The sequence below is a fragment of the Carcharhinus amblyrhynchos genome, chromosome 17 (genome assembly GCF_965287045.1).
Source record: "Carcharhinus amblyrhynchos chromosome 17, sCarAmb.v2.hapA, whole genome shotgun sequence".
Taxonomy (NCBI): domain Eukaryota; kingdom Metazoa; phylum Chordata; class Chondrichthyes; order Carcharhiniformes; family Carcharhinidae; genus Carcharhinus; species Carcharhinus amblyrhynchos.
In genome coordinates, this window is record NC_137340.1 from 33,362,223 (window position 1) to 33,382,667 (window position 20,445).

Sequence of the window (20,445 nt, forward strand, 5' to 3'; positions counted from 1 at the left end):
AGTGAGGCAGTTGGTCAGCTGACTTACGTCATTCTGTAATTGGTTCCATGGTTTACTGGGTCAGCTGACCCTTACAGCTTGTTACCATTGGTCACATTACATCCAATATCAAGTTGTCATCAGTTACATTCTATAATATATTCATAAATCCATCCATAATGTCTTCACTTGACCTGGAGATTCTTAGGCACTCTGGTTTATACACGTCAAACAAGAGATTGACTATATGAAAAAAGTTATCTGTGAAAAGCTAATAAAAATCCACCTTAAATCCATAGTGAATTTTAGCAAATAGTTTTAATTAATGTAAGGATACTGCATTAGTAATAATACAGAGAAGGGTTTCTTGCTTCTTAGATTGTCACAGTCAAAGTAAATAAGCTGCAGGAGATTTAGGATTTAAAGAGGAGCTCCAGAGGGAGTCCAAACTTAGTTTTTACTGGGTTTTGTCCACACTCAAACTTTGAAGCATTTTTTCTGAGCCAAAGTCTAGGAATTTAAACATTGTACAGTAAATTAATCTTGATATGAGAAATAAGACACCTTTATTCTACATCTCATAGATGCTGCGAATAATGCCCGATGTTTCAATGTTCTGCACTGTACTTTTCTGTGTAAGAGTCAATAGGTGGAATTTAAGACCCTCTCCTGTGGCTGGATTTTGTGGTGGGGGGGATCATTTAATGAAGTGGGAGGGTGAAGTTGGGAACTCTGCTGCTTCCTGTGGATGGCCATCCCATCCTGCTGCAAATTGACGCCTTTAAGTGTTTTTTATTCTTCATGGGATGTAGGCACCATGGCTGGGTCAGCATTTATTGCCCATCCTTGAGGGCAACCCTAAGAGTCAACCACATTGCTGTGGATCTGGAATCAATGTACGCCAGATCAGGCAAGGACAGCAGATTTCCTTCTCTAAAGGACATTGGTGAAGTGGGATTGCTTGTGGGTTCCTGGAATGAAGAGGAAGAAGTGGGATGGGGTTGGGGGATGGGGGGGGTGGGGGGAGGGAGAAACCACCTCCCTATCTTTGCTCCTGATTTCCCTCATCCCCTCCCCCACCATTACTCACCTGTTACCTGGCATCCAGCAATGATACCAGTCCTCAGGTTGGTGTCTCATCGGCAGTAGCCACCATCTCTTCGGCTGTTCAATAGAGTTGTCAGCCTCTGACTGTCAAGCAGCTCTTGATGGGTTGGAATTAGACCCCAGGATCCTTGATCCTTGCCTGAGTGACACTTAATGAGGTGAGACTTCTCTAAAAGAGGTGCTGTGAGGCTCTGCCAGTTGTCCAACTAGCAGGCAAGATCCTTGTCACTTCCTTTAAAATGCACACAATTTGTGCAGTGTCACTAAGTACTGTCATGCACTAGTAGTCCATCAGTGTGACCTTGGATGTCAACTTGGCCGTAATTCTTCGAAAACAGGTACAAAGATAACGAAACTTAAAAAAATGTTTTAATCTTAGGGCACAGTATAAATCTATCATTCAATATATCACAGTAGTTTAAGCTGACCACAATAATCCCAGCAATTACACTCTTAGACTCTATTTTCAATCTTGTTTGTCTGGCATTAACCCTCATTCATCATAACCAGAAATCAGAATGCAATACATCAAACAATTAATATAGGTCACTTGATTGCATTCTCACCAGAATGCAACACAATCATACGATCTGCTTTCATTACTGACACTGGCAGAAAGTCTATAAACTTGTTAAGATTATGTTAAAGTTTAAAATTCAAACTGTCAGTGTTTGAGGGCTACCCCGGGAACATTTGGAGGAACAGTAACAATGAGGAACAGGAATGAAAATCGACATTAAGATCTCCCAACTTCCCAAGTGTACAGCCTGCTTCAGGGACTCTTATGGACCATGCCCTGCTTCACTTGGCTTTAGCATGGACATGTCAATTTTTTTATCCCCATTTTTTATTTCTATGTTGGCCTCTCCTATTTTCGTCTCATTTTGTATAGAGTCACCCGAGGTTTCTGGTCAGGTAGGAAAACACAGACAGCAGCTCCAACATTCCATAGAGCGCAAGATTCTTCAGCAATGTTTTTTTCACATTTCTTCTTCCAGCCATCCCTGGTTTTATATCGAAACAAAATCAAGGATTTATTTGTAAATTTACCATTCAGTGTGAAAATTTACATGTATTTATATCATACCTATATAATATATATGTAGATATATACATACACATATACCTACAGAAATGGTACTTTGGGGAGGTGGCGGTGTAGTGGTATTGTCACTGGACTAGTAATCCAGAGATCCAGGTAATGCTCTGGGGACCTGGGTTCGAATCCCACTACCCTGGATGGTGAAATTTGAATTCAATAAAAATCTGGAATTAAAAATACAATGACAACCATGAAACCATTGTCGATTGTCGCAAAAACCCATCTGATTCACTAATGTTCTTTAGGGAAGGAAATCTGCTGTCTTTACATGGGTTTGACTACATGTGAGTCTAGACCCACAGCAATGTGGTTGACTCTTAAAACGTCCCCTGAAGTGGTCTAGCAAACCACTCAGTTCAAGGGCAATTAGGGATGGGCAATGAATGATGGCCCAGCCAGCGACACCCACATGGATTAATATATTTTAAAAAATCTGTGTAGTAAGTTGTGACAAACTCTCTTTCTTGTAAACTCAGTATAGTCCAAACCAATGCAGACTATAGGTATCAACTCTGGTTAGATTTATTCCTGAAAATTTCATCACAAGGCCTATTTCCCTGCTCCAGTGGACTTTTGCAATTAAATAGTCATTAAGTTCCTCCTTACTTCCACTATTTCTACACCTAATAAATAAAAATGTTCAAAAGAAAATGACTTTCTAAAAACTTTACCAATGATTTTTCTCCTGTATACTAGCAGCCCAGGAGATTATGTTTTAATCCCAAGGAATCCCAGGGCAATGTTCCTGCAGACCTGTGGTCTAGATGAGAATGGCCTACTCCATGCTGAAATATCCCAACTTTGAAGAGCTGCAGGTAAGTTTTTAAATGCAGTGTCACAGGAACATTTGTCTTCTTGCCACACTGCCATGCTTATATCAGGCATGCAAGATTCTGCAGCTCCAATTGCGCCGTAACTACATTTTTCTGTATTCATCCTGAGGTATGACCACTGCCCTGACTTACTGACTGCTCTCTCAAACAGAAGTCTAAATGGAATTAACAATCACTTGTGGAATCAGGATAACTGGAACTTTTGATGATTATGGAAAATCTGTAACTTGTCTACACGCATTCCAGCAGAATTTCCTGACATTAGTCGAGGTTGCCAGTAAGCATGTGAGCTGGTTCCTCCAGGCTGTAACTAGATGTTAAGCTACCAATTAAACAAAAAGAAATTGTTGCAACATGCATACAATTTATTTGGAATTGTAAGCTACATAGGTATTTGACTGATTGTGTAACAATTCAGCACTCTCCAGACGTATGACATCCCATTTTACATTGTCATAAAATTAGTTCAATAGTCAAATAGTCTATGGCTTTGCCTGCCACAACTCACCTAAGCACACCTAATATGTCGAATTGTGAATGTGCTTGATATATTACAAATCGTTCTATTACAGCAACACCATAAATCCATTACTTTTTTTCAACATTTCTATGACACCAAATGTATTGCATCTTGATTTGTGCTTACATAAATATGCCACTATTTCCACTTTGCCATGCTTGAGGGGCCATATGGTCTGGCCTCCACTATTTCTTATGTTTATATGTCAAGAATTTATCATTGCCTGTGTAATGGGCCAAGATACAGAAGCAGAATAGGGTAAGATTTTTACTCTTTCACTAATACCTGAAATTTTTAGAATTCCTATAGGTTTTACAACATTCAGAACAGCATAACATATAATGCTAATAAGACAGTTTCATATACAAGCAAAATCAATTTGCTTTGCAAATTTATTAATACAGGTTACCATGGTAAAAGTTGTTTCAATCCTGTATTTTGTTTACATAAGCCTTGTTAATGTCACAGCACACTGATTAGAAGTATATTTATATCTGATTAACTGGAAACTGCAAAAGTGCACTACTATTCAAAGCAATCAGGAAGGCCAGGGTATAACTGACATATTCTATTATGCTCGGTGTCAATAAATCTTCCAACAAAATTAATTTCTTTCAACCTCCACTCCCTCTTTATATTGCTATCTGATTAAGAGAAAATTATTTATTCACTTTACTACAGCAGATTTAAGGTCTCTTTTAAGACACTGACCTTGCGTATCAAGGAATTGAGTTCAAATGCAAACCGTGAAGGTCTGCGGGCAGAAATGGTCCTATATGAAATTTACTTGATTAATCTCAATCGGTTCCTAGAGTCCTTGAGCACTAAGTTCTATATTAATTAGCAATGTCACTCGAAGTGTAGGAATATATCCACACCGGTTCAAGTGGGGAGGTGATGGCCAAGTGGTATTATCAGTGGCCTATTAATCCAGAAACTCAGCTAATGTTCTGGGAACAAGGATTCGAATTCTGTGAGAGCGGATGGTGGAATTTGAATTCAATAAAAAGAAATCTGGAATTAAGAATCTATTGATGTCCATGAAACCATTGTCGATTGTCAGAAAAACTCATCTGGTTCACTAATGTTCTTTTGGGAAGGAAATCTGTCATCCTTACCTGCTCTGGCCTACATGTGACTCCAGAGCCACAACAAAGTGGTTGACTCTCAACTGCCCTTGGGCAAGTAGGGATGGGCAATAAGTGCTGGCCAGCTAGCAACTCCCATATACCATAAATGAGTAAAAAAAAGAAAAGGCTCTCTCTGAGTCTGGGCTAAGGTTTTTAGAATAAGAATTTTAATTTGCATCTAGCTGTGGTTTACCTGACCAAACGGTGCTTGAGCCAACAATGATTATCTGAAATGGAAACTGTTTCATTCCTTAAATTACCAATAATCTCTCTCCATGTTATAAATCTGGATATATATTCAAAGTTTCAGTGACATCAGTGGCTGCAGTAAACAATTTGCTGGTCTTAGTTTGAAGGAGTTGACTCACGCTATCCTGCATTGTCTTATATGAGAGCATGATCCAGCAGCACAGCAACATGATCTGAACTAGATATTCAAATGTGTGCTTCTTTCATCTCTCCGAATGCAAACATTTGATGAGATAAGATCAGATACAAATTTCTAGCCTGTTTTATTAATTAATATGTGCAGATGCTGGCGTTGGGCTGGGGTAAACACAGTAAGAAGTCTCACAACACCAGGTTAACCTGTTGGACTTTAACCTGATGTTGTGAGACTTCTTACTGTAATTAATCAATACACAGAAAGAAGTTACGTTCAGATTATAAGTACAGTACATATCTTTGCATAAGAATACAAACTAAAAATGCCATGTTGCTCTTAACAAATTTTAACGATTGACTTAGGAAATCATAGAATGGTCAGACAAAGTCAACATGGTTTTAGAAAGGGAAATCATATTCAAAAAAGTTATGATGCAGTTCTTTGAGGATGTAACTAGTAGACAAAAAAAGAACTGATTGATGTCATAGAGTGATAGAGGATTACAGCATGGAAACAGGCCCTTCGCTCCAACTTGTCCATGCTGCCCAGTTTTTATCATTAAGCCAGACCCCATTGCCCACGTTTGGCCCATATCTGTATATACCAATCTTACCCATGTAACTGCCTAAATGCTTTTGAAAGACAAAATTGTACCCGCCTCTACTACTACCTCTGGCAGCTCGTTCCAGACACTCAACATCTTGTGTGTGAAAAAATTGCCCCCCTGGATCCTTTTGTATTTTCTCCCTCTCACCTTAAACGTATGCCCTCTAGTTTTTGACTCCCCTAAATTTGGGAAAAGATGTTAACTATCTACCTTATCTATGGCCCTTACTATTTTATCGACCTCTATAAGATCATCCCTAAGTCTCCTACATTCCAGGGAAAGAAGTCCCAGTCTGTTCATCCTGTCCTTATAACTCAAATCATCAAGTGCCAGTAGCATCCCAGTAAATCTTTTCTGCACTATTTCTAGTTTAATAATATCCTTTCTATGATAAAGTGATCAGAACTGTACACTGTATTCCAACTGTGGCTTTACTAATGTTTTGTACAACTTCAACAAGATGTCCCAACTCCTGTAGTCAATGTTCTGACCAATGAAACCAAGCATGTCAAATGCCTTCTTCACCACTCTGTCCACCTGTGACTCCTTTTCAAGGAGTTAGGAACCTATATCCCTGGAACTCTTTGTTCCATAGCTTTATCCAGTGCCCTGCCATTAATTGAGTAAGTCCTGACCTGATTTGATCTGCCAAAATACACTTCCTTACACTTTCTAAATTAAACTTCATCTGCCACTTATCAGCCCACTGGCCCAATTGATCAAGGTCCCACTGCAGTTCTAGATTACCTTCTTCACTGTCTACTATGCCACCAATCTTGGTGTCATCTGCAAATTTACTATCCATAGCTCCTAAATTCTCATCCACACCATAAATATAAATGACAAATAACAGTGGACCCAGCACCGATTACGGAGGCACTCTACTGGTCACAGGCCTCCAGTTTGAAAAACAACTCTCTACAACCACCCTCTGTCTTCTGTCATCAAGTCAATTTTGTATCCAATTGGCTACCTTCCCCTGAATCCCATGAGTTTTAACCTTACGCAACAACCTACCATGCAGTACTTTGTCAAAGGCCCTGCTAATGCCGATGTAGATAACATTGACTGTACTGCCCTGATCTACCTTCTTGGTTATTGCTTCAAAAAACTCAATCAAATTTGTGAGACACGATTTTCCACTCATAAAGCCACACTGACTGTCCCTAATCAGTCCTTGCTCTCTAAATGCCTGTAGATTCTGTCTCTCAGAATACCTTCCTACAACTTACCCACTACAGACATTAGACTCTCCAAAATGTAGTATATTGGATTTCCAAAAGACACAGGATAAAAGCCCATGGAGCTGGGTGTAATATATTAGCATGGATAGATAACAAGTTAATGAACATGAGGCAAAGAGAAGGAATATACAGGATACTTTCAATTTGGCAGGTATAGTATTGTGTTGTTGGGTTGCAGTAGATTCAATAAATTCTTAAAGGGTACTGGGCACAAAACACTCTAGGCAGGATTTTCCAGCTGTGTTTTCTGGTGGTGAAGGTGCTGAAGGTGAGATTTTCCGGTCCCACCAAGGTCCACAACATTTTGCTTTACAAAAAGCTTTCCTATTCTGTGGCTGGGGAACCCACTGCGGGGAGTTGCCTTTGGCAGGACCACAAGAACCCATTGGTGGGAAGGGACAGAAAATCCCACCCTCCATCTTTATAGTAACGTATTTAGTTATAAGAACAGCCTACACCACCTTCTGATCTTGCTTAAATTCCTTGAGTTTCTGACAACTTCCTTCCTTGTCATTACAGACTGTTACAGTAAATTCTTAATGAGACTTAGTCTAAAATACTCCATTCTATTACAACAGGTGACTGGTGAAGTTTTGCAAGGATCAACGCTGAGACCTCAGCTATTTACAATCTCTATCATACAGTAAACGAGACAGGAAGCATGGCATTGCCAACAGAGGGAAGAGTGGGAATGATACAATTTGAGCTAGAATGCAATTGAAGACAATACAAAGAAAGATGAAAGCTGTGAGGACACAAAGAGGCTGTAAAAAGATATAAACAGGTTAAATGAGTGGGCAACAAGATAGCAGGTGGAGTATAATATGGGGAAGTGTCAAGTTATTCACTCTGGTAGCTAGAATAGAAAAGCTTTTTAAAATGTGTGAAGATTGTAAATACTGATTTTCAGAAGCACTTGATGGTCCTTATACAAATCACACTGAAAGTTAGCATGCAGATACAGCAGGCAATTAGAATTGCAAATGGAATGGTGCAAAGGGATTGGAGTACAGAAATTAGGAAGTTTTGTGACAATTGTACAGGGCTTTGGAGCAATCATACCTGGAATACTGCATGCAATTTTGGTCTCCATATTTAAGAAATTATATACTTGAATTGAAGTTGGTAGAGCAAAAGGTCACTTTATTCAGGTTGAGGGTATTGTCCTATGATGAGGGGTTGAACAAATAGGGCTCTAAACTTTTTGGAGTTTAGGAGTATGAGAGGTAATCTCATTGAATCATATGAGGTTCTGAAGGGACTTGAAAGGTTGTTTTCCCTAGCTAGGATATCCAGAATCAGGACCACAGTCTCAGGATCAGGTATTTATGACTGAGATGAGGAGAAATTTCTTCACTCAAAGTGTTGAGAATCGTTGGAATTCTCTATCCCACAGGTTACGTATGCTCCATTTGTTGAATACAATTAAGACTGGTTTAGACAGTTTTTTTATCTTTCCAGGTATCAAGGGATATGGGGAGCAAGACAGAAAGGGGAATTGAGGCTGAAGGTCAGCCATGTTCATATTGATTTGTGTGAGCCTTAAGAGCCATTTGGTCTACTCCTGCTCCTTTTTTTTGTTCTTATGTTCTCACAGTAGTGTATTATCTTACTTAACACTGTGATCCAGATAAGCTTCAAAGAAAGTTTTCCCCACATCCAATTTGAAACACAGGCAAGAATTTCTAGCTCCCTCTGTTCATTGAGATTTTCTGTCAGGTAGGCAGGATTACAATCACTTCTTCGCTTCCTTAAATTTCTGCCTGTATCCTCAAGTATTAAGTTCTAAGCTCTGTGATGTCGATGTGATTCCACAATGTGAAAATGCTATAAGCATTTTTCTGCTTAATTACATTGAGTTGGATGGCCCATTCTATTTTACGGTAACAATTTAAATGTCAGATTGAGACTATCAATGTTGCAACTTTGAAATTTGGAATGAGATTTAATGAAGTGGTGGTCCCAGGGTTTTGGGAACCCCATTTACCAGATTTGTTGATGATGCACCTTTCACTGTCATATGTGGGGCATTGTGGTTCATTTCCTCCCTCGTCACATTCATTCTGGACAAACCTCTTTTCTTTAGCCCCTTACTGCCATTCAATTGCATTCTAGCTCAAAATGTATTATTCCCACTCTTCCCTCTGTTGGCAATGCTGTGCTTCCTGTCTCGTTTACTCTAGCTCTAATCAGCTGGAGGGATTCTCCAACACTTTTGACGCATGACTGTTCAGCTGTTTACTGTAGGTTGGTGTTGTCTTGTATGTGATGTTAAATCAAATCTCAATCTGTAGTTCCAATTGAAAATACTACATGTAAAGTCACTGTTGGAGAGGTGAGTGAAGACATTGACTTTACATGGTGCTTCCTTATCCTGCAGGGACCAGACTTTGTCCTCCTCAAATGCTAAGATTGCTTGATGACAGCGACTTCTCCATTTGGATTATCAGAGTTGTTTTTCCGCTATGAAATTCAGTCCAAATTGCTGACTGACTTGGCTTTCAGAATGTCTTTGCATGTCCAACTGGCTATGAAATACTACATTTGGTAAATGGGAATCCTCCATGTGAACAACTTGGCCGACCCAGTGAAGCTGAGCTCTGATGAGAATGTTCTCAATACCAGGAATGTGGCACCTCGTAAGAACTTCAGTGCTAGGGATTTTGTCCTGCAACTTGGTGTTGCAAACAGATTTTAAGCAGTGAAGATAGAATGTATCTGTTTTATGTAATACTGGTAGGTTGTCCATGTCTCATAGCCATAGAGAAGTGATGGGTGAACCACTACCTGGTAACTTATGATCTTTACTTTGGGACAAATTCCATGCTCTCTCCAACGGCAGGGGGATGAGGCTGCTGGAGTTTGCTTTTGCTAAGTGATGGGCTATTTTATCACCTAACAAGGTGTTGTTGGAAAGAACACTCTCAAGACAGTGAAATTCTTGACTGTGTTGAGGGGTGTATTGTTAATTATGGCTGTGGGAGTCTTGAGGCCCGGGGAAGGTTGGTACATGGTCTCTGTTTTTTTCAGACTTATCAAAAGGCCAAAGCATTCTGAGGCTTGGGCAAAGCAGTCAACAAGGAATTTAATGTCCTCCTGAATGTCTGCTATGAAAGCATAATCATCGGCACACTTAGTAGATATTCTGTGGTTTTTGTGCAAGCTTTGATTTTTGTTGATTGAAGAGGTTGCTGTCCTGATCCAAATGTGTTCTCCTATGTTCACTGCCTAAACCTCACCCAAGGATATTAGTACCTTGAGATGCAAAGTGGATATGCTTTCCTTTATACATCTGTTTCTATAATCTCTACAAAGATGGACCAAACTTCAATGTTGGTATCTTATTTTAAGGTATGTGTGGTGCTGCTCTTGATGCAGTACACAATATATCTTGTTCCCTGGGACTGAGGTGAGAAGAAATTCTTTTAGCCAGAGGGTGGTGAACCTATGGAATTCACTGCCACAGAAAGTAGTTGAGGTTAAAATGTTGTGTGATTTCATGAAGGAATTAAATATAGCTCTTGGCTAAAGGGATCAAGGGATATGGGGGGAAAAGAGGGATCAGGGTGTTGAATTTGATGATCAGCCATGATCATAATGAATGGTGACACAGCAGGCTCACAGCTGAATAACTTACTCCTGCTTTTTTTCCATGTATGAATAATGTATGTCAACTGTACAGAAGGCATTCCTTCACCATTAGGACACTATTAAAACTTTGTAATGTAAATGCTCAACTAAAATATAACTAAGTAATATTGGATTGATTTCATAAAATATATTTAATGATTATTGTTTGCTACTAATGCAGTAAATGAAAAATAGGATAGATAATAAACTGCCCATCTTTACAAACCTACACCAAAAGAGGCCGCATCTAGTGCATTAATAGTGGAAGTAATACAACTTTTGTATGTAAAGGAATATCTTAATACTATTCCCCTATTAGTAAGTGGGCAGAAACAGAGTTAAACTAGTTTGCAAATAAGTGTACATCAGCAAAGTTATAATGAGGTGACTATATGTTAGTTTATCACAAAATAATTATTTTAGTCATTTTTCACAACCTTCAAGATGTTGCAAAGCACTTCACAATCAATGATTTACTTTTGAATGTTGTCAGTATTATTTTATATTCATAGAACGTAGCTAATCTGTGCACAAGGTTCCGCAATTAGCAAAGGGATGAGTTGAAACTATATAATTTATTAGAAAATGATATCTTTATTTTTGGTAAATACACAGACAGTTAATCTATGTAAGAAAAACCTACCTACAAATAATGCATTGATCGGAATGGAGCATCCTTTCGCTGAATGGAAAACCCATCATGTGCGACTAAAGCTTCATTGTTGTGAAGGTCTTTTATTGTTACATTTTCAGGCCAATAGGGTGAATTCCAAGAATCCGTAAATTAACTCAATGCATCCTTCCTAATATTTTCTTGCTTTGTCTTGTAAAAAAAAGCACAGCTAGTCCATAATCACCATTGTACAATGGTTTTAAAACTTTTTGTTTTTACATATGCGGTTCATTCATCTTATAGACACAATCTCTCCTATTTCAGTAGGAAAACTTAGTAATTCCAGTCACTTAAAAAAAATGGTGGCGTGCCAAAGTCTGGTAGTGACCTTTCGTTTTAGTATTCATCGAGTGTGTCTGTACGGGGGATAGATAATCCTCGCTCTTTCAAAGCTTCACTTTTTGCCTTTTCAGCTTCTTGTTTTTCATGTTGCTGAACTCGTTGCGCTTCCAGAATCTCCTCAATAGACACTTTCTGTAAGGGAGTATCAGTCTCCCTTTCCAGATCCTGCAAGGGTAACATCCAAATACAGTAACGGACTTAAACAGAGCTACGCTTTGCTTGGTAAGCTAGAGGGAAAAGTGTAGCAGATCTCAATTTCATAACATTCACAACAACTTATATATATCTAATATAATGAAACATCCCAAGATGCTTCACAGCAGCATTATAAAACATTGAGCCACATCGGAGATATTAAGTCAGATGACCAACAGTTAAGTCAAAAAGGTCAATTTTAGGGAGTGTCCTAAATGAGAAAAACAATGGCCTGAAAGTCCTTTTCTACACTGTCTGACTCTCTGAGAAGTGGAGGGTCTTCCAAAAGCCTGGGGCCTAGGCAATTGAAGACACGGGCACTAGTAGTGGAGCAATTGACATTAGGTCTGGCAGCATCTGTAAGGCGAGAAAAGAGTTGATGGTTTGAGTCCAGATGACCCTTTCTTTGTCAAAGCTTGACAAAGGGCTTTGACAAAGGGTCATCTGGACTCGAAACGTCAGCTCTTTTCTCTCCTTACAGATGCTGCTGGACCTGCTGAGATTTTTCAGCATTTTCTCTTTTGGTTTCAGATTCCAGCATCTGCAGTAATTTGTTTTTACTTAATTAACATTGGGGATGCTCAAGAGGCCACAATTAGAGAGTAGAAACCTTGGAGTATTATGCGGAAGAGATCACACAGATAGGCAGGATCTAGGACACATAGGGATTTGAGAGTTTTCAAATCAAAGCGTTGCTTGACCTGGAGCCAACTTAAGTCAGTGACCAAAGTAGTGATAGGGAACGGGACTTGCTATGAGCTAGCTTTTGGGCAGTAGAGTTTTGGATGACCTCAAGTTTGAGGATAGAATGTGCAAGACCAGGCAGGAGTATATTTGAATTGTTAAGTATAGAGGTAATAAAAACATGAATTGGCGTACCAGCAGAAGATGAGCTTCTGTGGAAGTTCAGCCCTGTTACAGAGGTGGAAATAGGTGGTCTAATTAATAGATAATTAAATCATGCAACGCTGAATCTGCATCTAAAGTTATTCTCCAACTTTCCAGTAATGCAGTGATTGAAACTAGTTCAAAAAGAACAAAGTAGGAAATCCAAGATTAAACTTACTATTTCTCCCAGAAGCACCACATTTTCTCCACGGACAACAAAAATTCCTCTGGGAATGTCACCGTATTTCCTTCCTACATGGATTCGTTCCACTGTCCGATGAAGAACCAAATTAGCTGCAACACAGTAAGACATCAATAAGCATAATTGCTTCAGGTCTAGCAAAGATTCTTCTCCCAAGAGATATATCAATATGTGAAGAAAATCACTGCATAGTTACCAATAAAATCATTTTTTTCCTAAGTTACAATTATCTGTGCTGCAATTCAAGAGCCACTCCTGTCTTAACCCAATTTGACTTTCTCAAAGTAATATATTTAAAATCATAGAGAAATGCAAAATAAGAAACTCTGGCAAGAGACTGGAGGACAACATTACTGACCTAGATCTGTTAGGATGAAAATGTTACTAGGATTAGCCTCATTAATTTACATCACAGGGGCTTTTTGATATATCACACAGCAATGTGCACTGAGATGCTTTGAAATTTTATACATATATAAAATTAATTATTTACTTTTCCTCCAGCTTTTGTAATCAAAGTTGCATGAAATAAAATGCATTCAATGCCTGAAAAATTACTAGGTCGACAATGCGAAAGCTGTTTCAGTGTTTTTACTAGATCCAAAATTGTAGAAATCCACCAAGTGTTTTCCAAAAGGGAAAAGGACCATTTAGTGCAGTGGTTTTCAAATTTCTTTTTCAGGTGGCTCATTTTAACCACATGGCTCACCCACTCCACCCAATAATTTGCAGGCAGTTCACTGGAGGCCCTGGTGCTCTACTTATAGGTGGCATTAGTACTGTGCTGTCTTGTTGTGGACTCGGCGGATCAGCTAATGTTCTCTCTGGCAGATTTGGATGCACCAGGTTTTAGTCCAACCTATTTATTTGATAATATTCTCACAAGCTTTCGAGGGGACAGCCTCTTCGTCAGGTGAATGGAGAGTTCTGGCCTCAGACAGAGCATATAAAGCACAGAATATTATCAAATAAATAGGTTGGACTAAAACCTGGTGTTGTCAGACTTTTTACTGTGTTTACGCCAGTCCAACGCCGGCATACCCACATCAAGATTTGGATGCGACAGCGTGGCTAGCAGAGTTATTGGCTGTTGGTGTCTCTGGCCTCCTTTATCAGGTGACAAAACAATCATGGGTTTCCTGCATCTTGTCACTGCATGTGTGGCATAGAAAGAGTGTGAATCAACTTACTAGAAAGAAAAAGGAAATTGGCGCCAATTGCTCGTACAGGACATGCTGACCCATTCAGTGCCTCATGTGATCATACTGTGAACTTCTGGGAAAATATGTATCTAATTTACCCAGAGGACAAAAGGTCAGGGAATATTTGCAAAATTAATTTTGGCAACCCATTTTTTACATTCCAAGACTCACCCAAGGGTCACAACCCCCACTCTGAAAACCACTAGTTCAGTGAATGTATCTTCTCCACAATTACGTGTTTTGACAGTATGTGATTGAATTACAGCGCCATTTAAATACCTTCTGCTTAAAGTGAATTTACATTTGTAATTTGGGAAGATCAGGTGAACAAGTGGACAAAATAAATGAATTTGGGGGAAGTTCTAATTTAAGAAGGGCTCTCATCATTACCCAAGGTAAAATCCGGGATCAATTATAAATTGCACGATTCTCAGATAAACCACAGTGGCGAGTGTTACATGATCAACATGGAGTCTAAAAACACACATCCTCTTCATAAGGCAGTAGTCACACACTATCCTCTGAATATGTGAAATATTAACATATTTACTGAAAAGTCAACAGAAGTCACAGCTCTGCATTAAACTTTCCACCCAAAAATGAACTCAATGTGCTCAATAATGATTTAGTTTTTTAAATTCCAATTACTCATTTGTTACAGCAACTTCACTATTTCAACTATCATTGAATCCTTACAGTGCAGAAGAGGCCATTCGGCCTCAGTCACCCAAGGTCAGAATTGAATCTGGGTTCCTGGAGCTGTGAGGCCGTGCCACCGTGCTGCCCTACAACGACAATCAAATCCAAATGGAAAGCAATAAGCAGCATGGGCTAGATTTTCATGGAATCAGGAACATTCCATGGAACTTTATAAATAAAGGCCTGGACCCACCATTGGCACCCCCAATTTTCATCAATCACGATAAGGATATCCAGGCTGGTGCAGATTGTGAGCCCACAACCTGCATTCCCAATCCAGCTGGCTCCATAGTGGGGATAGGCATATTCTAGTCCACTGCAAGTTTTGTGGTGACAGGTCAGCTTTTCAAGCAGTTGTGGTTCATGACCCTTCAGAAATGTCATGACCCATGGTCTGGATGTGGGAACAGTTCAAAAAGGTCTGACCCCTCGCAAAGCAAAACTATATTCCTCCAACCACTGCCTATAACCCCTCAAATCATCATGCTAACCATTATTCTTTCATCCCTTTTATCCCACTTACCCGATATACACACTGTATAGAACGAATAAACAATATAGTAACAACATCATGTATGAAAAAGCTTTATAAAAATTAATTAACTCAGAACTACAAAAAACTGCTTTTACTACAGCCCTAAAAGTGTTGATCAACCAGACTTTTAAGCATCAATAGAAGAAACTGCAAGCACATGCCACCTCTTTATCTTGTCTAAATAAACAGTGAACAATTGAGAAATAAATTTAAGAGAAAAAGCAGTCAATCAAGCAATGTTTTACCTTGGGCCAGCTTTTTCAACAGACTAATTTAAGGAGAGGCCATTAATAGGGTTGGAGGGAGAGACATCTATTGGCATGGAGGGTATGAGGGATGGAGTGGATGAAGAGGTTCAGGTCGGCACGGAGAGGGAAAGAGGAGTGAGTGTGGGGGGGGGCTTGTGAGACGTGATCTGTTTTCTGCATTATTGTTTTTATTACAATTGGGAGCAAATCTCAGAGCACTGAGGCAAACCTTTTAAATTGGGGGTACTGGTCCCAAGTCTAGCATGCACCTGCTCTGAAATGAAAGTCCTGACTTTGTAGGCACTGAGCCAGGCCAGGAAATTTCCCTACTCCTGTTACCTGCCATTAGGATGAAAATCCAGCCCCGTGTCAATAACCCTCAGCAACTGCAGATCACTCCTCTCTATTGCTGATTGTTTCCACTTCACTCTTTTGACATAATTGCAGAACAATCTGCTACTTCCTTAACAACTTGATTTTAAAACAAGTCAACCGGCACCATTCCCATAATCTAGAAATAAAGTGATTCTCAAATCTTACAAAACATGTTGCAAACTGATGAACTATTGCACAAATTCTTCAAATGATGAAAGCAAAGGTTCAAGCCAGAACACTTATCCTCATTTCGTAACACCTCATAGAATAGAATCACTGAATCCCTATAGTATAGAAGGAGACCATTCAGCCCTTTAAGTCTGTACCAACAACAATCCCACCCAGGTCCAATCCCTGTAAACACTTGTATTTAACTTCCTAATTCCCCTGATATTCAGGGGCAATTTAGCATGGCCAATGCACCTAACCAGCACATCTTTGGACTGTGGGAAGAAACTGGAGCATCCGGGGGAAATCAGACACAGGGAGAATGTGCAAACTGCACACAGACAGTGACCCAAGCTGGAAATTGAACCCAGGTGTCTGGCACTGTGAGGCAGAAGTGCTAACTACTGTGCCACTGTGCCGCCTACACAGAGAATCCTTGGGGAAGTCTTCCTGACTTGATTTTATTTTTCAATTTCAATGTGAAGCATATCATCAAACTGTTCTTTTTACTGATGGCAATATTCAACTATAGAGTAGTGAACTCTTCTATGAAAAACATGAAGTAACTCAAGCTATTCGAAGTGGATAGAGACAGAATTGGGCAGTGGGTGAATAAATAGTGGGTTTATATTCAGGATTGAAAAGAACAGGTAAGGAAAGCAACTGAGAAAACTGACCCAACATGCTTCACACCCATCTGAATTGTACAAGAACAGTAAGCCCTCCTCAGCTGCTTGTTAATCACATTTCATGAACTGTTAAAGAGCCAAAGAATGAAGGTGGTTTAAGTGAGATTATTGGAAAAATCTCAGCTTTATTTTCTGGTTGTGAACTTTGGTGCTATTCACGCCTCCTTGGATGAGAAGCCACATTTGGGCACTCTTGAGAGGCAATTAATCTTGCTCTCAATATGGATTAAAACTCAATCTTCCAAATCCACAGAAATACCAGTAGTAAAGCTTTGCATATTAATTATCCTACTTTCTAGAGTGCTTCACTTCATACTTAAAAGCTTAACAGTTGACCTTGTTTAACCACATTTGTTGGAGCACATGTTAGACCAGTACCAACTACTGCCTTGGCAAATTCAAATCCAACTCTCTTAGTGTTCTCCGTGGCCATAAATGGCAATTTCTTAAGTTACTTGTTTTTTCCTTCTATAAATGCTTTTAAAAAAGTAAACTGGACATTCTGGTTCTCTTTGCAACTATTTGATTTTGAAGGGGGTGCCAATATCTACATTACATATTGCATTGCTCCTGCATTCAATATCGAAACAAACTCAACCTTTGTGATTTGATTTGATTTATTAATGTCACATGTATTAGCATAAAATGAAAAGTATTGTTTCCTGCACACTATACAGACAAAGCATACCAAAGGAAACGAGAGAGTGCAGAATGTAGTGTTACAGTTATAGCTAGGGTGTAGAGAAAGTTCAACTTAATGCAAGGTAGGTCCATTCAAAAGCCTAATGGCAGCAGGGAAGAAGCTGTTCTTGTGTCGGTTGGTACCTGTCCTCAGACTGTTGAATCATTTTCCCAATGAAAGAAGGTGGAAGAGAGAATGTCCTGGGTTGCTTTGCTGAGGCAGCACTAAGTGTAGAGAGAATCAATGGATGGGAGGCTAGTTTTGAAAACCTGAATTTGGGGGAACAATTCTAAAGGCCTTGCGATGGGTGTTTTCATAACTTCTATGCTAAAATTTTCTTTTGGCTGTAAGAATTCTGCAATAACTGTACTGATTCTAAACCATTGCCGCAGGAACATCCTGTTCTTACAATTGTCTATGAAGATATTTAACAGTTTTAGCCACATGACCTTTGCAACTTTCCACGGTCAAAAATAACTGATACACTTTTTAAATCTTTTAATGCTCCTGTTACAATACTCACCAAATTGATCTACACTCCTCAAATATCCTATTAATGTTCTTCCATCCCGAAGTACTACTAAATGTTTTTCTGCAGGAAGAAACAAAAATATTTTAGGTGGTATAATTAGTGAAAAGTTTCCTGTGAAACAACATTCTTGAAAACTGATAGGCATGCACTATTCTTAATTTTGCACTGTACTTCACCACAAGTGCCCAAAATGCACTTTGGAACCTTTTAAAGTTCCATCCCATAACCACAATAATCAGTATGAGATCTCCCACCTTTGGAGAGTACAACAGAAACAGGAGCTGGTAGATAAAGGCAGCAATTCAAACTTGAGACAAACGGCCTGTTTTTGTGCTGTAAAATTCTAAACTCTGAGTAAATCATCATTAAAGCCTTGAACTTACACTGTGCAAAGGTTAGCGCATGATGCCTGAAATTCTTTTGTCTGCTATCTTAACTAAGGAATTAACCAGTGAGCTTCCAGTCTCATATTTTCTTTATCACAAAGACTGCCTGCTGCTTTCATTTCTGTAAATTCACCCACCCCCATCATTGCCAACCTTCTGCTGAAACCCTCATCCACCCATTGTCATCTTCAAACTCAATCATTTGATTTCTGGCTTGGGTCACTGTCTGCGTGGAGTCTGCACGTTCTCCCCGTGTCTGCATGGATTTCCTCCGGGTGTTCTGGTTTCTTCCCACAGTCCAAAGGACGTGCTGGTTAGGTGTGTTGGCCTTGCTAAATTTGCCCTCAATGTACCCGAACAGGTGCCGGAGTGTGACGACTCAGGCATTTTCACAGTAACTTCATTGCAATGTTAATATAAGCCTACTTGTAATACTACCACTTTAAAACTTTAAACCAATGTTTTCCTGGCTGCTTTCCCACCCTTTCCCTTCTTGAACCTTCAACTCATCCAAAATTTTTTTTTGCTTGTATCGTATCCCTAATCAGTCTCCTGTCCTCGCTCACTGACATAGGCTATTGCACCTCAGACACATCAAATTTCAATTTCTCATCCTCCTTCACGGCTTCAGCCCACACTTTTACTAACCTCCCCCCAGTTCTATATTCCCCTCAAACTTTCCATTCCCTAATTCAGCTATTGGCAGCCATGCTTTCCATTACTTATTCACATAGTCTGGAGCTCCCGCCTTGCACTCTTTGCCTCTTTCCTTAAATGTCACATCTCTGACCAAACGTTTGGTCACCTTTCAGTATATCTCCTTTTGGTATTATTTTTGCGTGAGTATATCACTATGAACCAGGTTTGAACATTTGTCGAAGGGAAGCATGCTTTACAAAGATGAGTTTTTAAAAAAAAATTTTCTGTGGGATGCGGGTATCATTGACAAGGCCAACACATGTTGGCCCTCCCTCATTGCCCTTGAACTGAGTGGCTTGCCAGGCTATTTTACAGGACAGTTAACCACGTTGCTGTGGCTCTGGAGGTAAGACAGGTGAGGATGACATTACTGAACCAGATGGATTTTTAATGACAACAGCTTTTAGGATAGTTACTAGATTTCAATTCCAAATTATCATTAATTGAATTTGAATTCCACCGGGTGCTGTGAAGAGATTTGAACCCCTGTCCTGAGTACTTTAGCCTAGATCACTGGATTACTGGTCCAGTGACAATTACCATTATGCCAACGTCCTACCCAGCTTGTTGCTGCTCATTATGTTGAATGGCCTAACATAAAAATATTCAACAAAATAATTTTCAAAAGCATCTAAACTATAATTACTTTAATCAGGCAATTAAGGTTAGCCTGGTAGAATATGAACTCCCTGGTTAAAGGCTAATCACATTTTAATTTGATGCTTTAAGTTTCCTTTCTGCTTTGTTTTTTGTTTTGGGTGGTTTCCCTCCTTTTAGGGAGCTGCCCCTTTCGAGTTGACCCCAAGTTAATTTAATTTTGTTTATTTGGTTGGGGAAAAAAAAAGTTCCCTGATCAAGGGGTGTGGAGAGTCTACAGAAGGATCTAAGTAGGCTGGGCGAATGGGCCAGGAAATGGCGAATGGAATTTAATGTTGGCAAGTGCGAGGTGGTCCACTTTGGTAGGAATAATGGTAGGAAGGATTATTACTTATGTGGCGAAAAACTGCAGCAGGCGACGGTGCAGAGGGACCTCGGGGTCCTTGTGCATGAGTCGCAAAAACCCAGCTTGCAGATGCAGCAGGTGGTCAGGAAGGCGAATGGGATGCTGGCCTTCGTAGCGAGGGGGATTGAATATAAAAGTAGGGAGGTCTTGCTGCGGCTGTATAGGGCATTGGTGAGGCCGCAGCTGGAGTACTGTGTGCAGTTTTGGTCGCCGTACTTACGCAAGGATATTTTGGCCTTGGAGGGAGTGCAGAGGAGGTTTACTAGGCTGATACCGGAGTTGAGGGGGTTGAGCTATGAGGAGAGGCTGAATAAACTAGGCTTGTACTCGTTAGAGTATAGAAGAATGAGGGGAGATCTCATTGAGACGTATAAGATGATGAATGGGATG

The 20,445-nt window shown here is 39.7% G+C and overlaps 1 protein-coding gene across 1 annotated transcript in view; it reads right to left on the bottom strand.

Moving 5' to 3' along the window:
* Positions 1-3,373: 3,373 nt before the first annotated feature.
* The window catches only part of LOC145354432 (U6 snRNA-associated Sm-like protein LSm1), a 35,557-nt gene continuing 18,485 nt past the window's right edge, over positions 3,374-20,445 (bottom strand). The window contains exons 2-4 of the mRNA XM_080205757.1: positions 17,959-18,027; positions 12,814-12,929; positions 3,374-11,717 (exon numbers count right to left, since the gene is read on the bottom strand). Coding sequence (XP_080061883.1) covers positions 11,547-11,717; positions 12,814-12,929; positions 17,959-18,027 — 356 coding nt within the window. The 3' untranslated portion in view covers positions 3,374-11,546. The remainder of the gene's footprint in view (positions 11,718-12,813; positions 12,930-17,958; positions 18,028-20,445) is intronic.